This window comes from Sebastes fasciatus, chromosome 3 (genome assembly GCF_043250625.1).
Source record: "Sebastes fasciatus isolate fSebFas1 chromosome 3, fSebFas1.pri, whole genome shotgun sequence".
In the NCBI taxonomy this organism is placed as follows: domain Eukaryota; kingdom Metazoa; phylum Chordata; class Actinopteri; order Perciformes; family Sebastidae; genus Sebastes; species Sebastes fasciatus.
This window is the reverse complement of record NC_133797.1, coordinates 40,860,158-40,880,915: the sequence shown is the minus strand read 5'-3', so window position 1 is coordinate 40,880,915 and position 20,758 is coordinate 40,860,158. Positions and strand designations below refer to the sequence as shown.

The 20,758-nt window shown below is 42.8% G+C and overlaps 2 protein-coding genes across 20 annotated transcripts in view; one reads left to right on the top strand and one right to left on the bottom strand.

The window, feature by feature from the left end:
* nacc1b (nucleus accumbens associated 1, BEN and BTB (POZ) domain containing b) overlaps positions 1 to 20,758 on the bottom strand; it is a 303,884-nt gene that overhangs the window by 67,482 nt on the left and 215,644 nt on the right. The window lies entirely within an intron of this gene.
* Positions 1 to 20,758, top strand: part of cacna1ab (calcium channel, voltage-dependent, P/Q type, alpha 1A subunit, b) — a 257,077-nt gene that overhangs the window by 119,554 nt on the left and 116,765 nt on the right. For all 19 annotated transcript variants that reach the window (XM_074631184.1, XM_074631174.1, XM_074631170.1 and 16 more), the window contains 2 exons: positions 3,306 to 3,411; positions 4,324 to 4,463. In XM_074631184.1, the coding sequence (XP_074487285.1) occupies positions 3,306 to 3,411; positions 4,324 to 4,463 (246 nt within the window). The remainder of the gene's footprint in view (positions 1 to 3,305; positions 3,412 to 4,323; positions 4,464 to 20,758) is intronic.

Below are 20,758 nucleotides of genomic sequence, written 5' to 3'. Positions count from 1 at the left end.
GTATCTTCCCAGTTATGTGTTCAAATCCAAGCATTAAAGTTTTGGTCGAAGTATGTTTTAGCGTCAAGTAGGGAGGTGATGGTCAGGAACTTTCCCCCCCGGTTAATAAACGTGTAACAATGCCGGTGTTACCGATTACACCGGACGTTTTACAAGAAAAGATGACGGTCAATATGTGTAGCGCTCTTACTTTGATCTTTACCGTCGGGTGGCGGTGTGTCTGACCTCTCCAGTGGAGCTTTTCGGGGGCCACCTGGCGCCACTGCGACGCACACACCGGCTGTGACTGCTCCGTCCTCTTCTCGCCGATTACCTCATTGACGTTATGGTTCCCGTATAGCGTTGGGTTTAAATCTGAAATATTGCCAAATAGACGCGTTTGCTTTTCACTTCGACACCAAATCCTCCGCCATCGTCTTGTCTGTCAACTCTCTCTCGTCCCGTGTGTGAAATCTGACTCCTGCTGCTCTGAGCTGAGACTCCGTACGGAGCAGATGCATTCACTGTCAGTTTATAGCGTCCGTCGTCCAACTATCTATATTGATAACACGCCACTGATACGCCAAAATGATCTAAATGGGTTTTATTTCTGTAAATAAAAAAGCATACGTCGGTGAGCATAGTTGCCAACCCTCCCCATATTCCCAGGAGACTCCCATTTTTCATCGCCCTCTCCCCATTTCCTCCCGGGGTCACGATTCTCCCGTAGTTCTCCCCGATTTATGGCACTTTTTTTTACACGTTTTTTTCATTTTTGTTATCTCAACCTGCTTCTGGAACCGAACAGTGTGTACGTATAATCCCTTCTGTTTCCACCTGGACGACAATAGAGCTACACCAACAGTAGTTTCCCGATGGAAGAGAGCAGTCTATGCTCGTGACACAGCGCAGTTTAAGCTGTTGGGCTTTGCTCAATGCAGCGAAAAGAGCCGTCGCGGCGCGGCACAAGCCGTTGGAAATAACTGCTTTCAGAGCGCAGTGGTGGCGTTGTCGTGTCTGAAAGGACTTAAAGTCTCTGAAACTCACCCGCTTTGGTTTTGAAATCCTCCCTTTTTTTAAGGTCTCAAGGTTGATAAGTACGCCAGAGGGGGCAGTGGGTACGTCATGTGATGGGTGAACACCGTGTAACACCGCCTACCGCAACTAGTCTACAACCTGAACGGACTCTCACGCTATTAATACTACGTCACTGCTCCGACTGTCTATTAACGTCGCAGGTGGGTTTATATAGGAGTTGGTTGAAAGCCCAGTTCGTCACACACTGTTGCTAAAGGGTGCCTCTTTGCGTCGGTTCACGATGCCGCAGGGCGCTTACCAAACGGCGCTGACCAGACGGCGGTGTTTGACGAGTTGGTAGTGAGAACGAGTCGGTCCTCCACGAGTCGGTGTGTGTGTCGTGTCTGTCAGTCAGCATTTGCAGTGGAGTTGAGCGTCGTCTTGTTAGTGTGTATCCTCAGACCGACCTGTCCAATCCCCTCACATCAACCAGCAGCCTCTCACACACACACACACACACACACACACACACACACACACACACACACAGACACAGAGAGACAGAGGCCGTCCTCCGGCCATAGTGTCAATGTCAGCGTTGCATCTGGTAAACACGACAATAGACACGCACTCCCACCGCACACACACACACACACACACACGCACACACACACACACACACACACACACACACACACACACATACAGGCACTCCCACCGCACACACACACAAGCACACACACACACACACACACACACACACACACACACACACACACACACATACAGGCACTCCCACCGCACACACACACACGCACACACACACACACACACACACACACACACACACACACACACACATACAGGCTAACAGGATAATGACTGGCCAATTAGGCACAGGCTTGATCTGTCTGGATGTATCCAGTCATCTTAGCCCCTCCAGCGGCCATTACTCAGGCATGGACACACACACACACACTACAACACACACAAACACACTTGACTGGATGGAGCGCTGTGAGAAGCTGGCTGCTCCACCAGCCGACCTCTGTGAGTCAGCCCGTGTGTGTGTGTGTGGAGGAATTTTATAAACTGAGCGTTTTCAGTTTAAATCTAATAAAGTCAGTCGTTGCTGTCGATCTGGTTGAAGTCGGTACTCGTCTTATTCTCGTGTTGGCGTGTGTATCGGCCCGTGTCTTGAGACTTATTCCTATGTATTCATTATTTCTTCAAGCATGTTAAACTCTGTCAGTCATAACCAGTTGTGGTTTTATTGCTATATTATTATTATTATTAGGGTTATCAAAGTTAACGCGTTAATAACACAGATCCGTTCTAACGCCACTAATTTCTTTAACGCATTAACGCAATCGATGTTTCGGAGGTTGTAGTGGGCTCAGTATTAAAGCTGGAGTGAAGATACTGGTATCATATGGAACTAGAAAACCTAAAGAATCCATCGGTACCAACCATGTCACACTAGCTTATTGGGAAAGAGGTTAAATAACTAAATAAGGAAAAACTGTCATGGTCATTTCCAAAGGGGTCCCTTGACCTCTGACCTCCAGATGTGTGAATGTAAATGGGTTCTATGGGTACCCACGAGTCTCCCCTTTACAGACATGCCCACTTTATGATAATCACATGCAGTTTGGGGCAAGTCATAGTCAAGTCAGCACACTGACACACTGACAGCTGTTGTTGCCTGTTGGGCTGCAGTTTGACATGTTATGATTGGAGCATATTGTTTTATGCTAAATGCAGTACCTGTGAGGGTTTCTGATCAATATCTGTCATTGATTTGTGTTGTTAATTGATTTCCAATAATAAATATATACATACATTTACATAAAAAGCATATTTGTCCACTCCCATGTTGATAAGAGGATTAAATACTTAATAAATCTCCCGTTAAGGTTCATTTAGAACAGGAGGATATCTCAAAAAACATGACACAATTCATGTTTAATTATCTATTATTTAATTGATATAACCTTTTAGCTTAGGGTGTACACATTTTAGGGATATGAAGCCTTTGAGGACTTGTACAAGAAGAGCACAAGAAATATATGGAGAGAGAGAGAAAATGATCTGTCCATCAGGACGTCCTACATTAGAACCAGAAGTTCATCAGCAGTTTCATGGTGTGATCTCCAGTGTGACTGATTACAGTGTACATGTACATGTATATGAGGTGTGTGTGTGTGTGTGTGTGTGTGTGTGTGTGTGTGTGTGTGTGTGTGTGTGTGTGTGTGTGTGTGTGTGTGCGTGTTACTTGTTGTTGATGTTGGCCTTAACTCCAGCTGCACTCCGTTTGAATGGATGATCCTCACCACCATCATTGCAAACTGCATCGTTCTGGCTCTGGAACAGCACCTTCCTGATGGAGACAAGACCCCTCTGTCTGAACGACTGGTAACACACACACACACACACACACACACACACGCATGCACACACAAAATAGTATATACAAACTTGCACACATAGAAACTGACGTTCTTATCGTACAGTCATTGGAGCCTCATCCCACACTCAGACGCTTTACTTCACAACAATGAGCGGCTCACTGTACATTATCTCTTACAGGTAACGCTCCCCAAACACTAAGGGCAGGTGTTAGCATAGGTAACGCCCTCGGAACACTATATAAGGGCAGGTGTCGTGCCGTGTGCAAATACTCCGGCACATGCTCATGAACGGCCGCCGTTTAATTCTGCGGCGAAGTGCGGCCAGAAAATACCCGCAGCCAATTAGTGAACAGATCATGTGACTCTTGTGACATGTTGACCTGTGTTACAAAGAAATTCTTCCTGCTTGAAACACATGAACACGCCTCCCGGGAACAGAAAAATTTAATTATTTACTTGCTTCACCGCTGCCTGGTGTGAATTCAGCGCATATTTAAGTGTTAAATAAACTTAAACATGTGATTTTCCAGAGTGTCAGTACTGGCGTTATAGTAAAATCAAAAAGCATCTAAGAGCTGAACACACACAATATCATCCAGGGGGTTTGTAGTCTAATGGACCAATAGTATTTCATTAATTATCCAATCTTATAATTACAATAATTACTCTGAAACACATAATAATCTAAATTGGATTATAAGATATAATATATATCGATATCGATATAGATATATAATGAGGCCTGATGACTTTAGACAAACACAAACGTTGACCCACAATCCACCTGTCGCTGACCTTTTTCTTCTTCTATCACCTCCCTTCCTCTTGACGTGCCTCCCCTCTTTCGAATCTACCTCTTCCTCCTGTTTATTTCCCTCCTCCTCCTCTTTTCTCTCTTCCTCACCTCCCCCTGCAGGAGGAGACGGAGCCCTACTTCATAGCCATCTTCTGTTTCGAGTCGGGGATAAAGATCCTGGCTCTGGGTTTTGCGTTGCACAAGGGCTCCTATCTGAGGAACGGCTGGAACGTCATGGACTTTGTGGTCGTGCTCACCGGGTGAGTCCTCAGTAACTTTACTTCTTTTCTTTATGTCTTTATTTTTTTCCTGAAGGGAATACACTATGTTTCTGTTTTATTTGTAATTCATGAGTTTTCTACTGGTTGTTGTCCAACACGGTGCCTCGTGTGTACCTCCCTCTGGATACTGAAGATGTGTTTGCATGGCTACCTGTTCCACTTTAGTTCAGTCCTCTCAGACTCTGAATCATTTTGGATACAACATCACACAGCTGGACACAACCAGAAGTGAACTTTCGTTAAACAAACTCAGCAAAGACGACCAAACAACAAGGTTTCTCTTCAGCCTTTAATCTGATGGAGGACGATTTTTTCATTTTCTGTTTTTATTCGTCATGAAATATTGGGACATTATATAATATAATATAATATAACACAATATAACATAATATAACAAAATATAATATAATATAATATAATATAACACAATATAACATAATATAACAAAATATAATATAATATAATATAATATAATATAACATAACATATTATAATATAATATAATATAATATAACATAATATAATATAACATAACATAACATAATATAATATAATATAATATAACATAATATAATATAATATAACATAACATAATATAATATAATATAACACAATATAACATAATATAACAAAATATAATATAATATAATTTAATATAACATAACATAATATAATATAATATAATATAATATAATGTAATACAATATAATATAATATAATATAATGTAATAATGCAAACAGCATCTAATTATTGTCTCTGTTATTTTTAATTACTTAGAGGGATTCTGGTTGGTCTTTTGCACGGCCAGCAGTTCTTTTTTCCCCCTCCCCTTCCGGTGGAACACCACAGGACCTTATTTCAGAAAGAATATGAATGAGCAAATATATTTTTTGATCCCGTTTTACTTGCTCCGTGAATCACACACATGATGTTTGTCAGTTTAAAAGAAAATGTTTCAAGTCAGGAAAGACTTTTTTTCTTGTAAACTTCTGACTTTATTCTCGAAATCTCCAATTTTTTTTTGTACGATATGATTTGTGATATTAGAGGGAAATCATTCTCATTTTTTACATCATTCTCATTTTTTATTGAAAAACATAAAAATGATTTTTACGTACCAAACAAAGATGTAAATATGTAGACTATTATGGGTTGGCCAAGACATCTCTGCAGCACAACAATATTTAATCTAAAATGGTATTTTGACAAACGTTTTGCTTTTAACAAATATCGCCCAATTCAGATTAATTGTGCAGACCTAGAATGAGTCCTTCATATCTACATAGGGAGCGGCTCCTCTTCACGGAGTCCTCCATGTTGCTCCTCCATGTTTCTACAGTAGCCCAGAACGGAAAAAACAAACTCTGTCTCCAGAGAGAGACTTTTTACGTTACCTGAAGGCCAGCGTAGTTCTCCGACACGGAGAGACCGCTCACGTTACCACAGTCTTGGAGTGAGAGGAGGCGTACTCGGTTGCAATCTGCAAGCACACCCCTAGATGCCGCCGCCAAATCCTACACACTGTCCCTTTAATCCTTACTCTGAATGTGTGTGTGTGTGTGTGTGTGTGTGTGTGTGTGTGTGTGTGTGTGCATCTTATAGTAGCATGACTTCCTCTCTTCTCTGATGTCACACACACTCACACAGACACAGCAGAGGTCTGGTTTGACAAAGTGTGCTCGTGTGATCAGGACCACTCCCCCTCAGTCACAGGCCTCCTTTAATGAGGACACACACAAACACACACACACACACACACACACACACACACACACACGCACACACGCACACACGCGCGCGGGCTGGATCAGAGCAGCACTGCAGGGAGCAGCAACCAGGGCAAAGTGAAATGTCACTTCTCCGAGAGATGGGGGAGCGGGTTTGTTGTTATGGCGATAGCTGAGAGAGCGGTAGCAGAGTTCCCTCCATCCCTCCATCCCTCCCTCCATCTCTCTCTTTTTTCTTCTCTTCTTTATACTGTTGGTTTAAATGTGTGCATAACTGTTGGAGCTAAAAGAAGAAATATCTGATATCAGATTACAACAGCAGCTGTGACCCAAACGATGTGAAACATTTCAGTACTAATCAAGAAATACGTCGATAAAGAAAGCTTAAATTCTGTGACTTTTAATGTCTTGAGGCAGGAATTGTGTTGTTAGCCTTCATCTTGTCACTCGTCTTCACAACATGCCATCACGGTGTTGTAGAAGCAGGCAGAAAATGCAGTGCGTCCTTCACGGTGTTTTAAACACATGAAGGTGGTAGTTTCTCATGGGAGATTCACGTGGGTGGGCGGCCCTGGGTAGGAGGTGTGTCACTTCTATTGCTTAACATCATGTTAAAATGAATGTATGGATAAGCTCTCTGAATGTTGAGCTTCAGGGGTCGTTCCTGGCCTTGGAAATATATATGATATATAAAAACAATTCTTAACTCAAGATCTGTTTTCTTGATTTCTTCCAGAGCTTGAATGTTGTCTTGAGTGTTGTTAAATCTTGTCTACACATATACAGATATTTTAAAAACGGATATTTTCCTCTATGTTTTGGCAAACGGGAGTTTTGGGTCACAAAAAATGGATATTTTTGAAAACACTTTCTAGAGCTGGGCATACACTGTACAATTTTAGAAATGTTGTTGTGTACTTCCTACTCCTACTGTACGAGTAGAACGTTTGCGATGTAAAGCCAAAGCTCACGATTTATGTGCTCACACTGTACGGTCTGATCGTCAGCTGCGACCTGAGTGATCACACTGGACGGTCGGCTCCTGAGGGCCGTTCTGGCTGTTGACAGTTGTCAATAAAGATTGGTTTGAAAGCTCCGAGGCAGGTAAAGGTTGTTTGCTAGCAGAGGTCTGTACGGGGTCACACTGTGGACGGCTGGCCAAAAGTTAGGGCTGGACCGACGCCTGACGAAACTGAAATTTGTTCCGACTCTAATATGAGGCCAGAAACGGGTTAAAATCGTACCGTGTATGTCCGGCTTTAGGAGCAGATTTTTAAAAACTCTGGTTCTTTTGTATCGGTGTGGACGCGTAAAACGAAGCGTTTGGGAAACGATGACGACATCTCCTCATATCATGCCCTTCATTGCTTTGTGTAATGAGCATGCGCCAGAAACAATAACAGAGACGGCGGACTACCGGCTTTTTAACGTTTTATCAGCGCTGCTCGGACTAATTACTGCTTTGCATTTAATAAATGCTCCAGTCACAGGAGGCCGAAGCAGAGAACACATTAAACATGTTGAGGCCGAATGGTGATTGAATGTGCTTTTGGGGCGATTGACAGCGAGGTCAGTTGATGACAGCAGAGTGATGACAGGAATCCAACCAACAATAACTGTTATCGAACTGACTGTAATGAAGCAGAAGGAAAAGGGAGAGAGAAGGGCGGTAACTAAATTCCTTGACCTTTAACTCACTTGTGTGCATGCAAATATTATGCCGAGTCGTTTTTGCTTTCGAGTGTAGACGGAGATATTTTGTAAAACGAAGGTTGTGTGGACAGATTTTTAATTTTTTTTTAAAACGGAGGGGAAAATATCAGTTTTTAAAAATGTCTTTATACGTGAAGACAGGGCTAATTCTTAAGGATTACTAAAGCAAGTGATGCACCACTCCCTCGGGATCCCGACGCTGTCCCCGCTGACTCACATCCAAACTTAAGAAGTGGTATTAATGATAAGGCATAAGCACGCGTGGAGAGATTAGTTTTGTTGGTGAATACAAGGAGCTTCATGTCATGTCCAGTCAGACACAACATGAAAGTAGTGTGGAGTTTGATTACCTGGACTACTACTACTCTACAATCATTACCAATCATCATAAGGAACAGCAATAGAACGATGAATACATATTTCTGAGCACGCCATCGTCTTTTTATTCCACGTCACTTACTCTTACCGTAGCATTATTACGCAGATGCGTTTACTTTGCAGTCATTACAGGATACGTGGCGTACGAATGACACGCGCAAAATCAAGAAAAGTGCACTTATTGCACGCTAAACGCCTTTCGCATTATCGTGCTATTTATACGCCTTTTTCGTGCAAATGGGCTGGAACACCTACAGTGTGTGTGAGAATTTGGAGCGATGTTTTAGACATCGCTTCCCACCGCCATCAGCAAAACACCACATTAGAGAATATCTCATTTGTCCAGATAGATAGATAGAAAGAGATAGATAGAAAGAGAGAGAGAGAGAGAGAGAGAGAGAGAGAGAGAGAGAGAGAGAGAGAGAGAGAGAGATGAAACCTCCGCCTGCCAGAGCAGTTGTAGAGTGGAGCTGTACTACTGCAGCTAGATAACAGAGGGAGGAAAGAGGAGGAGGAGGTGGAAGAAGAAGAAGAGGACACGTGACGATGTCTCTCCGTTCCCCTGGGCTCTGGATAACAGGACAGAGAGAGAGAGAGAGAGAGAGAGAGAGAGGGGGAATAACAAGATGGGTTTTGCTGTTAAAGGAGGCGTGAGAGGGACGAGGAGAGCTGGAGGAGGAAGACCACAGGAAGGAGGGAAGAGTGATGGGTGGGGAGGTGAGAGTGATGTATGGAGAGAGGGAGAGGGTTTGGAGGGAGGAGGAGGGAAGGCAAAGATGGAGATGGAAGAAGGGGGGAAGGGAGAGAGAGAGAGAGAGAGAGAGAGAGGGAAATGAGAAAGAGCAAACGCCGAGAGGAGCAGAGAGGGAATGTGTGTGTGAGCGCTGCAGTAACCTGCTTTTCCCTGCTCCCTATGATCAATCACTCAGCACAGCCTCTGTAACACACACTCACACTCACTCACACACACACACACACACACACTCACACACACACACACACACACACACACACACACAAACACACACACACACACACACACACACACACTGTATTTAGATCATGTATACACACACAATTACCATGCATGGCCTATATTGCCAATTATTTCAAGCGTTCATGTATATTCATATAAAACATTTTAATGGTCTTGGTATGAACACAGAAGCCAGCTACTATGTTCAGTGTGTGTGTGTGTGTGTGTGTGTGTGTGTGTGTGTGTGTGTGTGTGTGTGTGTGTGTGTGTGTGTGAGAGTGTGTTTTTCTATCTATGTGAGGACCGATTTAAGACCCTGAGAGGGAAGACATTTTGGAAACTCAGATTTGTTTTAAGTTTGCATCTTTTTCAACAATGTAGGAGAACTTGCTGCTTTACTAGATTTCCTGACAGCCTTGTTTGGAAGTTATTATCCATTATCTGTAACCACTTATCCCATTCGGGGTTGTTCCAATCAGGCACCTTGAACACAACACAGCACATCACTGATACATCACACCTCTGCAGACAAGCAGGGGCCGTCACATCCCCCCCATAGATCCCGGACGAGCCCCCAATTTGTCATAACCCGGCCCGTGGGCCATGACAAAAACGGGAACGGGGACACAAAATGCCAAAATAGTTTGTTCTCTTTCTGGTTTGCTTCCACATTGTGCAGCCCAAATGGAAGTTGGCGTGTCTTAAAAATAGCTAATTCTGGCTTTGAGAAAGTAAAAGTAAAATTCATAAAAGGTTAACAGGGCTTACAATACAGTAATATAATACTAGGGATGTCACGATACCAGAAATATAGTAGTCAATAACGATTCTTGATACCCAATTTGATAACACGGTAAAATAAATCCCATCAACATTCATCCTTTGTTACCGTTTGCATACTGGTCAAAAACAAATTCATCATCATCATGATAATGTTATAATTTACCTTCGCCTAATACTCATTTTACAGAATAGAGCTTGAACACATCATAATGTGCCTCAATTCAACCCCTGGTAATGGTAAAGTTAGCTGTTAGCTCCGTTCTTTAGCCGGGCAGGACCGGGCTTCCCACCGGCTGCTAACAGCTAACGTTAACTAGCTCTTCTCCTGCCAATTTCAACTCGGATTTGTTGTTCACAGTGTAGCATTATCAGGGGGAAAAAAAATAGGATGCGTCCCCTGGACACGTCAATACTGAGTTTACTGTGTGATTTCAGATTTTAACGTCTCTCTATATCCGCTAAGCAGAGGATTAGGGGTCAGAATAGCAAGAAAGGGATGCTGGCTTGCATACTGCAAAATGTGACCGGATGCAGGAGGAACTCCTGGTATTTTTGACATACTGAATTTGAAGATACTATCTATTGGGACGTACTAAATATTTTTCTGGCATACTAAATGGTATAGTAGTATGGGTATTGGAACACACAACTCATATCGTGGTATGTAACGAACATTGAAGCATCAAGGCGTCATTACAAGGTCTTCAGACTTTTAGTTTAGTTTTACGTGTTAATAGTGTCGGCCTCTCTCTTTCTCTCTTTTCTCTCCTCTCTTGGTTTCTTCTGTGTTTGAACTGTGTGAGTCGTGACTGAGAAGGTTCTGCCACTGTGTTGTGTGCTGACTTCATTCTTGGCGAACACACCGGAGAGAGAGATACTTGATGAGGACCAGAATTAATGAGCGAGGGAATAAAAGAGGAGAGGGGACAGATGGACGGAGTGACCAGTGTATTTAGTATTCAGGGATGACAGCTCATTGATTTTCAGAGCTTCGCTGTGACGTCACGCGGTAATCTAATCATTTAGACTCTGGGCCAGTCAGTCAATGAGAGAGGACACCATAGACGTCCCCATGACTCCTCTAATGGATATTCACAGAGACACAGTTCAGAAATAGACCTCTCTCATCCTACACATATATACTATACTACGTGTTTAGAGCTGTATACTTGACGGAGTTGAAAAAGTGAAATTAAACTAAAACACCATCAAGTTATTTGGCTATGAAACTATATAAATGATAAAGTCAATAATGGATGTCTGGAATGAGGCGGGTCTACTGACATCAAAGTGGTCACCGTCTGTTCAAACTGGATTTAGTTTATGTACATGCAGAAGAAACTGTTTTTTTTGTCTCTTTTTTGACGGCACAGACTTCGCAGGTGAGACAGAGCAACCCCAAGGGGCTTAAAAAAACACCTCGCCTCATCTCGGGGAAAAGAAAAGATAGCATACTGAGTCACAAGTGTATCTGGCAAAGATACCAAATGACATCAGAACTCAAGACGGAGGGAAACAGGAGCTTCTGACTCTCAGCTGAGCTTTGCGTCAGAACAGATTAGATGAAAACAGGTCGTCATAAAGATATACATCCGGCTGTATCGACTCCACAAATAGTTTAAGACAAAAACACATCAAGCTGGGGAAGCTTCTTCAACTGTGGTGTGAATCAGGTCACTCCCCAACATGAATTGGTGCACGCAGGTGTTACAGTAGGTACAGTACCTCCTCTGAGAGAATACCGAATGAACATTTAGCGAGGAAATGAAGTCCAGCAGGGAGAGAGAAATGAGGTCACACACAGAGCGAGAGAGAGAGAGAGAGAGGGAGAGTACCTGGCTGGAAATTGTCCCTTTGCCATCACTTCCATTATCATTATTGCTCTGCAGTCATTTACAGGCTCATCACTCTCCTATACGTTCTCCTATACCCTCCAACTCGGTGCCCTGCAGGCTATCTGCTGCTGCATATGAACACACCACTCATGTGAAGGGTGTCAGGTTGCACAAGCATTGTGATGGCTGCATGTTTTCATAATACTCAATGAGCTGTTCTGATATACAGAAGTAATCGACCAAGTGGAGATGAAGAGGAGTGGTGGGTCCTCCGTCAAGTGAAATCATGTCTGTATCAGGACAGGATGTCAAGTCCATCACACCATAGTAGTCACCGTTATTTTTTTTGTTTGTGGACTGCGGTTTTGAAGCCTCGTGTTCAGCATTTTGTCCGTGAAGTGACATGACAAAGCGGAGCTACGTACAGCCGAACGCTGAATAGGACATTTTTTAGGCCACCAAAATGTTAATATTAACTTTGATGAAGTGGAAACTGTGAAAGGGTTAAAGTCGTAAGACAAAAACACTGACAACTCCCAGACCAGACAACGGCGTGGTAGCGACCTGTCAATCACAAGGTAGCCCCGCCCTAAAGCATCCCTTAAAGCGTTCTCTATTTGATCTATTCGGTAATCTGAGCTTCTCACTTTGTTTACATCGCCGGGCTGTGCGTACGTGTCTTTTAGTGCATGTGAGCGTGCCCCACTGGCTCGCTCACGGTCGCCACTTTGCACTGCTCTCATGCGACCGTTACAGCTGTCCCGACCCAAGGCACCATTGTTTAAGCGTAGCACCCGCCCTCTGGTTCCCCCTCAGGTAAACACTGTTAGCGCTGTCAGCTGCTGTTTGCACTGTTAGCTGGCTCGCCGTCGCCATGTTGAGAGCCGTTGAGAGGAAATAGAAATGCTCCTTGTCTCGTATTTAGCACCTTTAAACCTTAGAGAGCTACCTGATTATGTTTGTCAGGTGTTGGCTCATGTTAAAGGATTTCTATTGCCCCTCAATGGCTGTCAACATGGCGGACGGCAAGCCGGCAGCACGTAGCTAATGGTACAAACAACGGCAAAAGTGCTGACAGAGATAACAGCGTTTACCTGAGGGGGAACTGGAGGGTGCGTGCTACGCTACCGCAACGACGCCGTCGTTCTGGACGGCGTTATCAGCTGTAACCGCCGTATGAGAGCAGTGGAGGGCGGTGGCTGTGAAGATAGCCAGCTCAGGCATGCTCACATGCACGAATATGCATTAAAAACACACACGGCCGGCAGCCCGGCGATGTCAACAAAGCACAGAGGGAGAGTGACTTCATTCTCTGCTCAGGTAGACATTACTTCTCTATATCTTTACATATATTAATGCTCTGGATATCAAATCTAGAGTCTTTAAGTCTTCTTACTACTGTCTGTGAATTAGAGTTTGTGGTTCACCTTGAGGGGTTTAGTTTGTGGATATCTGGTATAAATGAGGATGGAGATTATTGGCTGCAACACTTGGAGGAAAACCTGTATCACTACAGATCAACCAGCCATTTTGAAACAAAAATGATTAAATAAAGTAGGTGACATGTCCCTTTAAAGAAGCTGAAAGCCTGCTTCAGTGTGTGGAGCTTTGTGCACACACCCACACACACCCTTGTGAACAGAAATAGAGTCACAGACACAAACGCACACCTACAGACACACAATGTGAGGGCAGCAGGGTGGTAAAGTTAGACCGGTTCATCATCATCACACCCACAGTGCTGACGAGCGTTTGTCCTGCCTAAGTGTTCTTTAGCAAGACACTTAATCTCTATCATCTACCTGACTCTGACCTCTGACCTCTCTGGCAGAAAAAGGATTTCTCCTTCAGGGGATCAATACATTTTACCTTTTGGGTGACATAACGCCTCCTCTGGCAGCCATCCACCAGGAGGGAACATATTCATTTGATCGTCTCAACAGAAATCATAGTTAGATAATTTCACCGCTGATACGATAATGAATTTACTGTATTATATATATTATTTATTATAGTCAGGTAAGGCTCAGTAATATTGAATTTGCATAATAGTTCACCTGCATTAAACGGCGTTGGAGTCGTATTTCATTCAAGTACATAACATGTTGCATGCACGCCAACACCCACCAGCACGCCGAGAGGAAAGACGCACGAACAAGGACACAGAAGTCCAGACGTCGTGTCCTTGTGAGGTCCAAGAGTCGTGCTGGCAGGAGACGGAGGGACAGGTGGGCCAATCGGCCGGCCCGGCAGAGAGAGAGGGAGAGAGAGAGGACGAGGGAGAGAGGTGAATGGAAAACTGGAGGCAGATTAGAGACACAGGAGAGAATGACGTGGGTGAACAGGAGAAAGACGAACAAACACAGGGGCTGTATTTGAAACCGCGATATTATACCATGATATTTAAACAAACTATCCGTCAACAAGGAAATAAAAGCCTCTCGCCTACAGACCGGTCTCTAGAGAGCTCCAGCAGCTCGTAGCGGCAGGCGCTATAGCTAACTGTCATGGCGGTTTGTGGAGCTTCTAAACTCTGAAAACGTCGGAGCAAATATTCGATTCGCCATCTAATATCGTAAAACTGTCAATATTCAAAATCTACACTGATTTCTCTCCTCAAAAATGTTCAGAAGAGAATTTAGTGATGAAATAGCTACGAAAAATGTAAAAAACAACAAGTTGTTTTTTGCTGCTGCTGTTGTTGTAATTCGTAGCCTGTAGCGTTCCAGCGCTTTGCATTGTGGGTACGAGGTAGACTGGTCCGATGCAGACTAGAGATTTTTTCCAAATCAGTACGACATCCGGGTATTTTTGGCATACTGGAGAATTTTCTTATGTTCACATACTAAATTTTTTCCAAATCAGTATGTACTACTAGTATAGTATAGTATAGTTTTAAGCCCAACCATGCATTTCTTTTGCCTGAACCTAAGCAAGTGTTTTTGTTTACTTCACAACATTAAGCACGTGTTCACTGAGACCAAAAAGAGTGACGCTGAGGGCTAGTTCAGCACATGTTTAGTGCACACCGTGGGGTCTGACAAAGCGTCAGTATATGGCGAGTTGGGATGAGAACGCGTTGTTTGGACTTATAGCTGAGAAATACAAAGTAAGGGCAGATGGAACATCCCGTGCTCTGGCACATTTTGACAGGAACAGTTTGGAGGAAATGTCTTCAACAACAAATTGAAAAGAGTTGTTCTTTATTTCATAAAATAATACTGCCCCTAAATGCGATTCTGCATTACTACTTTAAAACCAGACATCAAGGTGCTTTTGTGCAAAAGACTTGAGCTCCAGAACCCTCCAGTGGCCAGAGGGTGTTTGCAGAAAAGCATGCCCACTCAGCAAACCTTCCCAGATAAATAAAGGTTAATAAACATATATGTGATTAAAGGACAGAAGGGCGGGTGTAAAGACGCAGATAAGACACCTTCTTCTCTCCTCGTCCTTCCTCCACCGGATCATACAACATAAATTAGGAGACGGCACTAAGAGAGGGAGGGAGAAGGAAAGGTGGGGAAAGAGAGGAATGAAGGGAAAAAGAGGGGGTTTGGTTGGGGGGATGGAGGTAGAGAGAGAGAGAGAGAGAGAGAGAGAGAGAGAGAGAGAGAGAGAGAGAGAGAGAGAGAGAGAGAGTCCATCAGCTGAGTGTTAGCACTCTGCTGAGATCAGCAATAATATGTGAGTGAGAAAATGAAGAGAGGGAGAGGAAGAGGAGGATGAGGATGGAGAGAATGTGGTCAGAATGAGAGTGCCTGCATCCTGCCTCTGCCAACGAAAGCTTCAGCAGCCAGCAGATGGAAAGAGAAAAAAAAGCAGAGAGGAATGAAAAGAGAGGATAAAAGAGATGTTTGGATGGAAGGAAAGAGAAAAGGAGTCTTAGATGAAGTGAGAGAGAGAGAGAGAGAGAGGTGTGATGACATGAGCTGGTGGAGGAGATAGAGCCATTACAACATCCCCTCCATCACCTCCAACCCGACCAACGATTTCTCTCCCGACACCCCTCTGCGCCGGGCAAATGGGCTCTCCCAATAAGAGAAAGTGATTGGAGCGTACCACCTTGGTGGCGGAGGACGGGGTGAGCGGTGACATAACGTTCGTCAAGTGCTGCTTAATGTCCCGTATCTAGAGACGGAGGGAGAGCGGCAAACACAAAATGATTGTGTTTTCTGACCTTGTTTTTGTTAAAATCCACGCTGCTCTGCGAACATTAGTAGACTGAACCATACTTAACTACTCTTAGAGAGGCCTGAATGCCAACTACCGTTTTACAGCAAAGTCTCCTAACTTTGACCGTGTAGTTTCCTAAACCTTTTCCCTAAACTTAACAAAGTGCTTATTTAAACCTAAACCATGATCTTTTTCCTAAACCTAACCAACTTAATTGTGTGCCTAAACCTAACCGAGCTTTAACCAGAGTGTTCAATCAAACTTTATTTATATAGCACCTTTCAAACAAGTCAAATGCAACTCAAAGTGCTGGAGAGATGATTGTGTTAAAAATGGATTTAAAGACTAATGCACACCAAATGTTCATTGACTAAGAAAGCAATAAGAGATTGGTATTTAAGATAGTAAAAGATTAAAAAAAATACAAGAAAATAATAATAAAAATAAATAAATAAAACTATAAATTATTATTTTACACAGATTGTATTAAAATAATACAATTTTAATAAAAAATAAAATAGAATAAAAGAGATTATAATGATCAGCAATAAAATGTTGATTAACTAAAATAGAGTAAAATAAACACTAATGATGATGATAAAATAAAATTTCGGACATTTTTTCGGACATTTTCGGACGAGTATTAAAAATAAAAATAAAAATAAAAACATGTCACATCTTAAATCAGATTCATTTTTCAAACTGTTTTGGACGGTACAGACTAGTGATGATGAAAGCTCAGTTACAAACAACATATTTACTCGTTTAATTTGGAGGACATGTTCATCATTCCTATGAGCTATGATATAATCTCTCCCACCATTTCACTGCTCTGATTTGAGGACATGAGCAATGCTGCTTTACACACCGCATAATATTGTGTGAATGTATTCATGACAGAAAACAACAGTTAAAAATAATATATTAACGTACATTTATTTATCTATTTTTATATGTTCGACAAGCGTGATGCCATTTGTTTCTTACACTATGTTCGAAGTGTGTGTGTGTGTGTGTGTGTGTGTGTGTGTGTGTGTGAGAGGTGGGTGAGGGCTCAGCATGAGACACTAAGGGGACAGGAGTTCACACTGTGATGACACATGGCACTCCCACACTATTTCCACACGATACACACTTAAACCATGTGCACATACTCTCTCTCTCTCTCACACACACACACACACACACACAAACGTAGAGCTCATGCACATGCCACTGGCTGGATCTTGTCCCGGTCTCTTGCATGCTGTGAGTGTGTGTGTGTGTGTGAGTGTGTGTGTGTGCGTGCGTGTGTGTGTGTGTGTGTGTGTGTGTGTTTTTACTATGTTTTTGCCAAAGAAGCCACACTGTGATATCATGCATTACATACAACACACATGTTATGTTTGAGCTCATGATATTTCAAATCATTTAGATTTGAAGCTGGGAACCTGAAGATTAATTTGAGATGCAGCTCAGCACTGTGTGTCAACTTCTTCTAGTCATAAATCAGAATTAATTCATTCATTATTGAAAATAAATAGTAAAAGTGTATGAGGATTTAGAACATTATGATTGAAGTGATGGCCATTCCCATGCTTATTCATGTCTCAAGAGTTGCAGCAGTTGTTAGGTTGATGTTATTTGTTACAGAGATTTGGAGCTAAATTTAACCATTGCTTTACCACTGGAGAATTGATAAAAATGATCAATAATCCCTCCAAAATACCACATTAAGACACCAAGACCTTGAGGAACACCATAGAAAAAGCCATGCTGTGATTTGGGATCAAAAACGTTTGACATTTGGAGATTTCTACCTGACTTTGGAGCTTTATTTAACCTCCGACCTGCTAGCATGGTAAGGTTGATACCAATGGATTTCTTGGGTTTTGTAGTTTCATATGATATCTGTAGCTTCACTCTAGCCCTAAAACTGAACCTGCTGCAGCCTCGGAAACACAGTAAAGTCGGTTGTGATCTCCCGCGGGTCTCAGACGGGTTCAAGTTGATTAGCACATCTTTAAATCAACAAAACACACAGGAAGCCAGTATAAAAGTGCTAAAATGGGGGAATGGTGATCTTGTCAGTTGTAGTTCAGGCTAGATGTAATGTAATGAATGATAGATGACAGTTCCAAGTTTCCAAGTGGTTTTGGTTTTGTATTTAATGGTTAAACATGATTGACTATAAGACTGATTTGGACAATCAGAGTCAACTGGAGTCAAGTTCCTGGTTAAACAGCATCCTTAAATTACTGGATTAGGATTTTACCAGTGCTATGTATACATGGTTATACAATCAGACTCTTATATCTGAAGTGTTTGTGTGTGTATGTGGGATTTATTTTTTTATTTTGCGTCCATGTTGTAAAACACAACAATTCAGCGTTCAACACACCAGCAGCAGCAGCAGCAGCAGAGAAAGTGGGTCATCCATACTACCTACCTGGGCTGCGCTGCATCCGTCACTGTCATCAGATCGTACGCTGTGTGTGTGTGTGTGTGCGTGTGTGCGTACAGAGTGAGTGCATACACACATATATATGATGAGAGTGCATCTGTGTTTGTATGCGGTAAAAAGGATGCACTCATTTGGCCAGTGTGTGTGTGTGCAAGGGAAGTTGCGCTTGTGTGTACATACTGTACGCTTGCACCAGGAGCTGCTGTAGTGTGAGAGGGGGTAGTTAAGGATAATGTGTGTGTGTGTGTGTGTGTGTGTGTGTGTGTGTGTGTGTGTGTGGGAGGGAGATGCAGGGGTTTGGAGGGGTTGAAAATCAATCGCTAGGAGACCCACTTCCCATCCCCGTTGCTGCGGCAATGCCGAGATTCCATCAATGAGCCGGGGCTGCGTTGCCCTGGCAACGCTTATGAATGAGAGCAGGTCGGTAACCGTGGAGACTCGGCGAAGAGAAGAGAGAGGAATCGCCGGTTGCCATGGCAATGCCATGAACGGGGAGAGACCAGGCAAAGTGAAGGTGGCGAGTGACCCCCCCCGCCCCCCCCGAGATCTTCCTCATCAGGGCCACCAGTCATCATCATCATCATCATCATCATCATCACATGGGTGTCTCTCTGTAGAGACGACAGGGCATCACACACTTCAGTGTCTGTGGATCTTTCTGGTAGTTTTCATCTCTGTTGGAACATTTTACTGCGTCGATATTTATATATATTTTTAAGTTTACAGTTGATTTTGTTAATATCAACAGTGAGCTGGGAGGAAATGTAGGGATTTAAGGGAACAGAATCAATTAGTGTACCTTAACCAGCAATAAAACGTTATCCTAAGACGGCTAAATCATTGATATTATAGCATAATAAATAACACTATTTCTACCTACAGTATATGCTTTATGCTACAGTATATTACCGGTTAGCTTTTCAAAATGAAGGAAGATTTAAAAATGGGTGGAAAAGGATTCAAAATAAGTTTTCCAGGATTTATTACATTGATAGATGGCCAGGCTGCTTTGAATGTTGGGAGACGCCACATTTTTGCACCACCCACTAGGCGTGGCGCACCGCTCAAAGATTACACTACACTCAAAGCTCAAATTATTTTGACTTTGACCTCGGTTGCCGCTGACCTTTTAAAGCGCAACCGATGAGATAACAGCTGCATTTGTTGTTGTTGCTGCTTAGAAACATGACGTTCCTTGCGTATCTTGCTCTGCGCCCTGCCTTGCGTTGAGCAAAGAGCAGATTTCTTATCATGTGAAGGCAGTATAACACTTTAGTTGTACTAGTGAAGCGCCCGTTCGTGGCGTTGCTGTTCGGAGCAGGGTTGGTGGGTCCCCAGCAATACAGATGATCGGATGAACAGTTCTTGAGATATGCGAAGGACACACACACACACACACACACACACACACACATATACACAGACAGATAGATATTCTTACTTTTTAGTTAGATACTTTTGATTTTATGACAGGATGTCAACGCCACTAATTTCTTTAACGCATTAATGGAATTGATCTTTCGGAGGTTGTAGCGGCTCAGTTTTGAAGCTAGAGTGAAGATACGTGGCAGTATGAAACTAAAAAACCTGATGAATCCATCTGTACCAACCATGTCATACTAGCTTGTCGTGAAGGAGGTTAAATAACGCTCCAAACCTGCGCTAAATTTTGGCGAGGGAAAAACTTTCATGTCCATTTTCAAAGGGGTCCCTTGACCTCTGACCTCCAGATATGTGAATGTCAATGGGTTCTATGGGTACCCACGAGTCTCCCCTTTACAGACATGCCCACTTTATGATAATCACATCCAGTTTGGGGCAAGTCATAGTCAAGTCAGCACACTGACACACTGACAGCTGTTGTTACCTGTTGGGCTGCAGTTTGCCATGTTATGATCGGAGCATATTGTTTTATGCTAAATGCAGTACCTGTGAGGGTTTCTGGATCAATATCTGTCATTGTTTTATGTTTTTTAGATAAAAAATGTGCGATTAATTTGTGATTAACTATCTTAATCGATTTGACAGCCGTAATTAACACATTACACATTCATATTCATGTAACTTTTCATCATGTTAGGAGTCTGTGAAAGTTCTACATAGCATGCGGATGCAACAATGGGTGCTAATGCACCCTGAGGCGTTCGATGGACTCGATGAGGAAACACCACTCCACTTCACCTTACGACATCCTTCATCTCCACCTCCTTCATTACTTTTAATACATTAAGACACTTCGATTAAT